The sequence below is a fragment of the Buceros rhinoceros genome, unplaced genomic scaffold, assembly GCF_000710305.1.
Source record: "Buceros rhinoceros silvestris isolate BGI_N320 unplaced genomic scaffold, ASM71030v1 scaffold11344, whole genome shotgun sequence".
NCBI lineage: Eukaryota > Metazoa > Chordata > Aves > Bucerotiformes > Bucerotidae > Buceros > Buceros rhinoceros.
The window spans coordinates 49,927-60,811 of NW_010407689.1; the positions used below are offsets into that span (position 1 = coordinate 49,927).

Here is a 10,885-nt window from a genome sequence, read left to right on the forward strand (position 1 = left end):
CTACTAAACCCTACCCTGCCAAAACACCTAGCTAACTACCCAAACCTTACAGAGGAGAATCTCCAGACACACATGTCCAATAACACTAGTGTTTGGTACTTCTGGGAACCAAGAAACTGAGCTGAGGTGGTTTTCACTCGTGGTGAAGAGGCTGTTGCACATGCAAGCAGCTGGAAAGGACAGAGGTGAAAAGCAGAGAAGGTGAATGCTTCAGAAGTTGTTTGTGAATGAAGTAGTTGAGTGACAGGCACTTTACTGCTCTTTTTGAAAACGCACAGAGAATTGGATGGGATGATATAATGCAGGACCATTCTCAATTTATAGTTTAACCATCCTTGCACAGTTAGCACAGCCACACAGGACTGTTTCCTTTAGCACAGCACAAGACAGCAGGGCATGTTGTTTTAAAGTCTTCTATAGTGACTATACTCATCAAATCCTCAACCAGGCAGCCACATCATCAAATTTTGCATTAACTACTATGCAGCAGAATGCATCCTGCCTTCCAGAAATTCCTTCAGCAAATTTCATTTGGTTTCACCTGGCTTGGCACTAACTTTAACCCAGCAGGTATAAGCTTTGGGGAATTAAGAACAATTTAAAACAGCAGGGTTTTAGAATGGAAAAGCTAAGCTAGCCCTAACTGTAGCTGCCACAAGAGCTCCAGTTTAATGAGTTGTAGAGCCCCGTTTCTTACAGCAGTCATTCTGGTTGTCCATGCTTGCAACTCACCCTCCACCATGCCAGCTCTTTTTCTGGGGGGATTTCCTACGGCATTCTCTGCCATTCAACTTCTGGATTATGTTGTTGCATTTTACCTAAAAATCCTCAGCTTGACTACTGAAAAAAGTTGTCCTCTAATCTAAAGTCTTCATTCAGAGCCTGCTTGAACATACAACTGAAGTCCTTTGGTTTGGAACTCCTGTACCTTGCATTTTGCAAAGGAAGAGAACTATCTGAGCTACAGATTCAGCTGGCACCTGAAGATGTTAATGTCATTATTTAATGACGTTATGGTACCCCTTCTCTTTAAATGTAACACATGTATAAATTCTGATGTAAAGATAAAAATAAAGCCAAACCAAAAAATAAGATATTTGAAGAAAATCTGTTTAGTAGGCTTAAAGATTCAATCCTTCTGCTGCCAAATGTGTTCTGAACTGCAATAACCTCTGCTAAAGCTTTGTAGGAAATAAACATTAGAAGCAGAAAAGTTCTAATTTGCAAATGGAAAATTTGAGACTCTGAAGGGTCCTCATTTTAAAGACAGTTGCTTTGTAGCTTTTAGTTTGACTTTAACCTCAGGCCAAAGCAGCTTTTTGGCTTGCCTCAAGAAATCTGGATCTGTAGTCTATGCTTCCAGCTATGGGAATGAAAAGCCTGCTTGAATTAAGCCTGACTCAATAAAGAAACATGGTGCAAGACATCTTTTTTGGTTTTTTAGTATTCAAATAGATCAACTCCTAAACTAATCCATAAGATAATTTTCCAAGAACTACATCTTGTTCAACCAAAAGCAAATTAGAAAAAAATTACGAGTGGTAAAAAGAAGAAAAAAAAGTTAATTAGAGCTAGCACATCTAAGAAAGTTATACCACTCACTGCAAGCTAAGCAGTGATCCCCAAACATCACAGACCCTGAAGTCCTCAGAATTTATGCCAGCCCCTTATGAACCCATATTTTCTGACCTGTATCTGGATACAGAGAAGAAGCAGATTTGCATGCCAGCTATCAACCATTTTCCATGGCCTCGTAAGTGGTTCAAAGAGCAGTGCAAGCCAGCGACTCATTAAGACGTGACTCTGCATACTCCCAAAACTTATCCCCCCTCCTCACCTTCTCCCCTCTCTCTGTGATACACTTATTCCAAGAGGATTAATCATTTATGATCATATTAGGTTTATGGTCAGTCAAAGCCACTCTCTCTCTCTGGACCAATACAATGGCCAGACCAACCCATTTAAATAAAGTTCTGGATCATGCATGAAAAAGTCTTTTTTTTTTTTTTTTTTTGTCCCTGCATTATTATGAATGTTACAGAGTCATTCTGCAAAGTTGGGGCACCTCTCTCATTCTCCAATATGTTCTCATGGATGTTTCATTACTTGCAGAAATTCAACAGAGCTTGTTAAATTTTCTGTCTCTGAGCAACACACCTCCCATGCCATCTCCCTTCTCAGCTGATGCAGTCCATGCCGCAGGCACCAGACTGGGTACCATCTTTGCCTGAAGCCTCTCTTTACATCTTCACACTCAACTTGTCCTTAAGTCCTGCAGATTGCTTCTCTGAAATCTAGTTTTCTGTTAACCTATTCAGCTAAAACTGTTGTGTAAGTTTTCTCTCTGCTTTAAAAGGATACTTTTGTTCTGATGGGTAGATTTAGTCTCCCAATCGTATTTGCAATCCCAATGCTCTTTTTGCCAATCATTTCAGATCCCAGGACCCAGACCATTGCTCTTTACTATGTGACATATATGTAGATGGGTTCTATAAAAGCTGTTCCAAGTCTATCGACCCTTTGGCAGCAGAAAGAGAAATATGGCCCTCCTTGAACAGCCCAAAGCACCAGCTTCCAGCACTCAGCTGATTCACAAATCAGCATCTTTGAGTTTGCTTCCATGTTATCTCCCAGGCCTCAGCACAACACACCATCATCACAGAGATACACTTATGGTTTCCTTAAGGCCTCACTCAAGGACAACAATTACAGAAATAACTCCACAGAATTTTGATGGTTGATGTGTAGAGACCCCAGTCCACCAGACATTCTTTTGCTACTTCACTGACTTCTTGCTCCCACTCTGTATGTGGTCTTGTGCGTCGATGTCATCTTCTATGAACAGAGCCTACACTGGACTAACCTGAAGCCCCAAACCAAACAGGAATACTGTTTGACATTCCAAAACAGTAATAGGAGACACATGTTAGGCAAGTTCAATTCTCCCACAGCTCTAGCTTCAAGCATTTGATGTTCTGCCTACCTTTCCTGAACCTCTATCATCAAAGGGATCTTAAGGTCCTCTTGAACTCCAATGCCTTTCAGATAAACCATATGTCTACAATAAAGCTGGAGCTGTCTCCACAAGCCATATTTACCTGGGCATTTGTACAACTTCCTTGCCTGAGCGATGTCTCCCTGACTCAGGCGAATACGCTGTCCAATAGTTGGCCGGACCCCGTTATCGTCACGACGGGGAAGGATGGTGTCTAGGAAAACCCCTCTAAAGGGAAGAACAGAGACACAAAGAGCAGTGAAGCAGGGAAAGTGACATGATGCACAGGAAGACATGCTGGTAGGCCTCCCACACCATCCCCTTGACCATATATCCCATGCTAACAAGAAAGAATAATGCTGATTGTGACAAATGCATGCCTGAAGGTGGCCATCTCTCTACAGCAGATAGCTTCCAAATGTACAGGCAAGTCTGGAAGGCAGTAAATTCCTCTTCTGATATATCAAGTTAGCTATTGCCTTCGTTTGAGTGTAGACACATTCCTTGCCATAAATCATAAAAGGCAATGAAATATTCTTGCAGAAGGTTCATGGTGCATCTGGCTCAGCAGGAGCACAGATCAGACACTTAAGCCAAAGGAACAAAGGGAAGGGGAGTTTGTTCAGTAGCAGATGGAGTTGGGCTGGCAGTTGGACTGCAGTTGCCACAGACAAGACAAAAGATTAAGTGCTCTACCTTTGATCTGCATGAGTTTCCAAGCTAATAACTCCACTTGTCTCTGCCTCTTTTTCTTTGCTACTATTTCTGCTGTGTGGTACTTCATACTCAGCAGCTCTCTACCACACTTCTGATCTCAGTGAAGGATTTAAGTTCAGGCCTTGGTTCCACCAAAATGAAAAGTCTGTGCATCCAAGCAAGGGCTTCCACACAAGAGAGACCCCACGGTACTACTAGGACTGCAAGGCTAAAGTTGAGTGAGGAATTAGAAACCTGAACTCCAGGTTGGTAAAGTCCAAGCTCTTACAGCCAGGCTGTCCTGTCCACAGGAAGTGTTTCACTGAAACCCTGAATGCTGAACAGGCTTAGAGGTGCCAAGGCTAAGAGTGAGATTGAAACTTCAGCATCAGCTCAGTGAGGCAGACTTCTCTTTCTGAAGGACAGCATACAACTGTCTGTAGAGTCCAATGGGAAATCAGGGCAGAAGCAATAATTTCAGTGCCGCCTAGTCTTGATATAACAGTCTTCAAGTATGGGTTAAGCTCCACATACTCAAGCAATTCTGTTCATTGGGCTGCTCCGCTGTGTAAGAGCCTTGGGAAGGAGTTTGAGAGGGGGTTTTTTGCATTGGTTTAATTTTACATAAATATTGTAAGCAGAGTATTTGGATCACAGCTGTCCACAGACGCAGTCAGTATTCTTGAACAGAAAATATTCTATTAAACATATTTGGGGGTTGGGGGTGGTGGAAATCTTTTGTAAATATTCAAAGTTAAAAAGAAATAAAGTGGAAGGAATTTTATCCGTTTTAAAATTTAGATTCAACTCTTGCGTGCAGGATGGGTTTTTTTGCAGTGGTAGGAAAATTCCTGATCAGCACCAAAATCAGTGCTTACAAGCTCTGAGGTGAACCCATCAAATTTTGACTGACAAATTCAGGCTGGCATTCTACATGTCAGCTGCATGCCTCAGGCTGAGTTTATTTAAGTATCAAAAATAAATCCTCCAATTCCAGAAACACCATGAACAGAGGAATGGGTTGGTTTGCTCACAGTAAGTTTTCAAGCCTCCCCAGGAGTTCACAGAAGAACTCAGCATTTGGCAGGGACATACTTCAGTGGACAGTGAAATGCTTTCTTCAGATCTCCAGGATCAACCAGGGAACAAAGACAAAATTTAATAAAGAAACCACCACTTGCACACGCAAACTTTCAATTCTTTTTCTCATTCCAACCCTCACAACTGCATACTCACAGCCCCCAGCCTTCTGTGCATAGCATACACCTAGGATATTGTTCACACAACACAAACAACCCACAGCTTCAAAGTACCCTTATTACCTGTTAAACACATTTTCTCCAAGAAAGTTGTACCCTAGGGTTGGGACAGCAAGATTTCTGGTGTTCCTTTTTCCACCAGCTGAATTTTGTACTCCCTTCACATGCACTGCAGAACATGACTCCAAATTAACAGGCAGTAAGCACTGTTCCCCTCATTTTACCATCAGAGGAACTGAGAACAGAGGAGAGTCCTTCTGGCCTAAACCTCACAGGTCCCAGCAGTTCCATACTGTCCACCCAAACCCCATCTGCGTAACAACACTTATGATGTTAAGTAGCACATTTGGTGAGCAATTCTAGAAGCATCAATACTTTGGCTCATGGAACAGTAAACACCAAGCAGACACAATCAAACAGAGCTGCTCAGGAACTCTACCAGAACCATTCTTGAATAAGATCCCTGACCTCTCCTCCCAGAGGTAGGAAAACACCCCATGAACCCTGGATGCCCCACTGTCCTGCTGCCCAAGCATAGGCAGAACACACATTAGCTGCCCAATGCAGTAGTAAGTCAAGTACAACAACCCACCATTGCTACCAGCTAAGAACAACAGAGTTTGAGAAACATTCTCAAGAGTCATTAGCATCTGGATGGTGTAAAAGTGTCATGCAAACATCATGAAATTATCAGCTGAACTTAAGAAATGTTGAACGTTCACTGTCCCATCTGAGGCCAATAGATACAGGTGCTTAAACACCACTCAAGGAAGCAGACATTCAAGGCAGGGTAAGCACTCAGCTGCAGGCAGCTACGATTTGTCCCAACTCTGTATTTACAGCCCCACGTGCAGAAGAGAGACAAAATAACTCTACTTCAGCACAGTAAAACCTGTGGAGGATATGGATACATATTGTGCAGGATTAGGATGCCATGTCGCAAATACACTGAGAAGATGTCCCTTGACACCCAGGCAGTGCTACCTGCATCCTGATTTGAACACAAGCTTTGCAGAGGTCATGCTTTGTAACTCCAGGCTGTGCTGCCGTGTCTACTAGCAAGCGGCTTAGTGAGATAAGGTAACCCACTATTTGCTTAGGGCTCTCTGGAGGTTTAAACTTCCTTACTGCTCAGCTGCCATTTATGGGTCTTGACAGCTGTAAAAGAAATTGTTTAATGAGACAGAAATATTCAACTAATTTGCTGCCCTGTCTGTAAGGATTGCACCAGGAAACAAAAGCCTTCATCCACACTCTGCAAAAGAGACAACCATCTGACATAGACAGGAACAGAAATGCCCATGGTAAAAAATACTAACTCCTATCGCTACAGTCTCTTGTGCCATACTCCTGTTCCTATTAGCCACAGATGCAAATGAAAAATATGTTTCGCTGTGAACTGAAAATGAGTTGTGTCTCCTACGGCACTTTTCAAAAGCACCACTGGGAACAATTTCCACCGCTAGGACTCATTGTATCTCAGAAAAACTGTCCCTTTCTGTCCTAGGTACAAAGTTTAGAATAAAAAGGGCCCAGGATTTGCAGCAGCATTTGACCATGATTCACCATCACTTCATCATTTACAGAAGTTATAAACCAAAAGGCTGTGCTAAGTGCCATGTAAGAGTTGCTTCAAGTCAGTAAGTCACAGACACAGCTCTGTGTCCTTCACCTCCTCCTCATTGCCATGCTCCATCTCCACTGGTGGGGTGCTTGTAACATTTTTTTCCTATGTGGACTTTCCAGCATCTGCTAATGGATTAATACACTCACTACAGCCCTTCCCTTGCCAAGCCGTTCAGGGGCTCTCTCCCACTCCGAGCCCCTGGACTTAACGAAACTTGCTGGAACTTAGTTTCTTTATGGGCTCACTGCCTCTGTCAGTTTGGGTTGCAATTGGCCAGCATTTGCAAAACCCAGTAAGGTGGGAAGGAGACGTGCATACACTCACAAATCTCTACCGACTGGTTAAAGTAAGCATAGTTCCCTCAGGGGAGCAGATGTCAAGACAGGTCTTGGTAAAGTAAAAGCCTGTTCCCAGCACTGCCTATTTACGGTGAGAGCACAATCAGCCCACAGAGGCACTCCATGCTCAGTTCAATTACTGCACAAAGACTGCTGCTGGGGTGAGGGTGGGTCATAGAGACAAAGGGCTTAAAGAAAACAGACTTAAAAATTCTATTAAGCACCAATTTAAATTTAGAAGGACTCTTGCCATTTTTATCCCTTTTTGGCCCAGCAGCATTCTGAAGAACCCTGGTTTTCAAGAGACACAGACTCAAAGGTATCCACAATATAAATGGCAGTAATAACTTAATCCTGCTTTTGTGCAAGACAATTCTAACCATTTAGAGTCTAGCAAATGCTGGAAGGGTCCAGCAGATGCCCTGAGGGAAGAAAAATTGTTTGCTTTGGGTATCTGATCCGAAGAAATCTCTGAAGGCTGCAAAGCACTCTTGCCCAGCCAGCACCTCCTCCTGCAAGAACAAGCAGCATTTCAGCAAGTTTGATAATTTTCCCTTGATTGACATGAAGCTTCAGAAACAAAAGCACAAAACAATAAGCTTGGCAATTCCATACAACTGAGGAATAAGAAAATTTTTAAAAGCCCCAAAGACACCTTTAATTTTTGCAACAAAAAGTTCTCAAGAGTGTGAATATTTGCACTCTGCCTCCCATTCCCTTTACTCATGGTATGTAGTGAAGGAAGGGTCTTGGGAAGGAGCAATACTGGGATTTATGGAAAAAACTTCAAATAATGCAGCAAAATTAAGCTGGTCATCTAGTAACTCTCTTTACAAATCCAGGACATAAATAGCTATGTTCATTTTATCTCCCTACCCAGTAGAGTTATCTGATAAGAAAACAGGCTCCATCTGGAGGGACGAGATGGGAGTCACGGGCAAACAGCCCACACAGAAACTGGCCAGTTAGTTGGACAGGAACAGGACTGAAAACTTCTCCATGAAGAACCCAGTCACACAGCCACAGAGGCCATGATCTAAAATACACGCATAAATGGTTGAAAAAATACCCAGATAATTAAAGATCACGATCCAGAATTTAAATTCTCCCGTGGTAAAGTTGCTAGGGACCCTGAAGGCAATACTGTAACTCCAAAACATGAGCTGGACAAACAAGTGATTCAAAGCCAGTTTTAGCATCACCCTCCTTGCTCGTGGGCAGATACGCACACACACATGTACGACCTGCTTGGGAAGGTTGCGAAACATATTAACACGGCTTTGGAAGGTCTCTGAGATTATCGGCACTGGGTGAATATAGTAATATAGTGGGGAGATGAAAACAGGAGCCCATCACACCTCTCTTCACCCACCTTGTTTTTTCAAATATTTTTCAAGCTTTGCAATGCAGCAGAGCTCACTGCAACTGCCATGTATCTCTGCAATAGATGACAGGTCTCCTTCTAGGCTCCATGTATCCCACATAGCCAATCACAGCTACTGAAAAGAGTCCTAAGATTATCACCTGGAGAATGTGTTCCTAGCATAGTGCATGATGCTGTCGAAGTCATAGGTCTCTCCCAGTGAGTTCACTTCCCCAGCTTCCATCTTTAAAAAGTTGTACTCCTGGCCTGTGATGCCAAACACAAAGGGAAAAGAAAAAATCACCAAAAAAAAAAAAAAAAACAAACTGAAAAAAAAACCAAACGCGCCTTCCACCTCCGAGAGCCTAGAATGAAACAAATATACTCCTACATTTCAACAATTCCAGCTGGACATTCAAATCTCTATTCACCCAACTATTTTGACTCTTATACTAGGCAAGGGCTAGCAATATTACTCCTTTTCCATCCCAGCTCACAGACCACTAGCATTTTCCACAAGTCGAGCAAGAAAGGTTTCTACCCACCTGGTGGAATAACCTGAAGGGCTATTTTACCTTGCTGTATGTTCTCTCTGATGATCGTAACATGCTGATCCCTGTCAGGCCGTGTGTGTTCATGCCAGAAACCCACCACATGACCCAGCTCATGAGCCACAATACCAAACTTGTCACAGTTCTTTCCAATGGATATAGCCTGAGGGCCACCTCCTCGGCGACCCACATATGAGCAACACCTGGGAAAGAAAACCCACAAACTCATGCAACACATCAGTTAATTGAGGAGGACTGAGACACAGGAACAGAGGATGGCATCTGGCAGGGTCCAGGACAGGCCAGCAGTTGCATACACTGTCAGTTCTTACATGTACATGTGTGTGTATGTATAAAGAAATTTTTATTACCTGCCTGTAAAAATGTACATATACACTTTAAGCATTATCCCAGCAAAAAGAACCCAGAAAGGCTTAGCACTTTTCTGAGCAAATGCGCAGTTATCCTGGCAATCCTCACTGGAAGTGACCAGATGCATCTCTGTGACAGATTCCTCCAGGCCGTCATCAGTCTATTCTGACCAGCACTAGACTTGCAAAGCCACTTGTCAATGAAAGGGATACAGATGGCTCCAGGGAATGTGTGTGTCACTTACCCACACGTTCTGTACGTGAACACAATGAAACTCTCTTCATCAGTTCTCTCCACAAACGTCACACAAGTGTGCTTCTCCCAGTGCCTCATCGCTTGCTTAAAGATAGCTCTTTGGCTTCCTGAAAAAGAAATACAAGAAGACCAAACAGTGAAGGCCTGGCCTTCAGGAAAATCTCTACTGGACTCCATCTGGATGGAGGAACAGTCAATCTTCCCAAGAGTCAATCTTACACCTGTAGACGCCTCTAGGAATCTGGGACCCATTCCCAACTACAGCTCTAACTTAATGCATTATCCCTTTCTCTCCTTGTGCTTGATGAACTAATTGTTCTAATTAAGCAGGTAGCAAACTTGGTTAAGCACATCAATATTTCTGCATATGAGAAATGCCACCTCACTAGGTAGAGGTCATTCTGGCAGAGCTACTGAGTGTTCTGATCTGCGCAACAGCTACTCAGTGATGCACCAAATTTGCTCTCATGATGCAATGTAACATGGCCACACATACCTTTCAAGACACAGGAATCTCACGAGTGCTACAGATGCTTCTCAAAAATAAGCTAAAACTGTCATCAGGTAATTAACCTTTAAAAAGCAAAAAACTATATTGGAGCTAGAGGCAGTCTCAGGGCAGTGTAAGAAAGTGTAGAGATACACTGCTGCTCTGTGCCTAAACCGCGGGACAGCTAAAGGCTAGAACAGAGACACCTGACAAGTAGGTGCCTGTCTCACAAAGCAGCAGCAAGAAGACGGGCCACAGAACCCTCCCCAGGGAGCAGCAGTATGTCCAGCAGTCACTCAGCAGCATGCAGAACAGTCTATACGAACAGCTGGAAAGCGATGCCCCAGAGCAGAAAGCAGCCTCGGGAGGCTTCTCTACTGTTTCCAGCATAGCCTCTGGTACACACAGGGCTGCAGAGCAAGCTGCCACTCTCAAGACGGACTAGAGAGTACAGAAGGGCCAGGAGTACATCAATCAGGAGGGCACAAGGAACACAGAGGGGAGCTGCAGGGTGGGATTAATCTGAGGCAAAACTGAATGCAGGAGAGAACTGTACTACGGCAAGAGCTGCTTCTTACACAGCGTTAAGGGTCGAGGTCCGAGGTAACAACTCCTCGAATGGAAAGATGGTGTTACTGCTCTGGACTGGTTAGGGCAGTGGGACACATGCGACACAGAAGACTCTCTCATCAGACCCTGAGGGATGAGGATGGCTATTCTCTGAAAAATGTGGGAGGATAGCTGTGGCTAGCAGGCTACTCAACATTCTGCCAGGTTACACGAGACCCTCCCTTTGTAGGAGGTGAACAGACCCTTCCACTGGGGCTTCACAGACTCCTAGTAGCAGTGTGGGTGCTGAGACATCATGGGAGCCCAAGGGAATAAGGTCTGCTGGATCTAAGTGGGAGATGGTGGAGGCAGCCTGGGGGACACGGGAAA

General features: G+C 43.7%; 1 protein-coding gene across 1 annotated transcript in view; it reads right to left on the reverse strand.

The window, feature by feature from the left end:
* The window catches only part of LOC104492084 (tolloid-like protein 2), a gene marked incomplete at its 5' end in the record, with an annotated part of 36,720 nt that overhangs the window by 24,863 nt on the left and 972 nt on the right, over positions 1-10,885 (reverse strand). The window contains 4 exons of the mRNA XM_010134586.1: positions 3,099-3,223; positions 8,440-8,545; positions 8,854-9,032; positions 9,446-9,563. Of these exons, the coding sequence (XP_010132888.1) occupies positions 3,099-3,223; positions 8,440-8,545; positions 8,854-9,032; positions 9,446-9,563 (528 nt within the window). The remainder of the gene's footprint in view (positions 1-3,098; positions 3,224-8,439; positions 8,546-8,853; positions 9,033-9,445; positions 9,564-10,885) is intronic.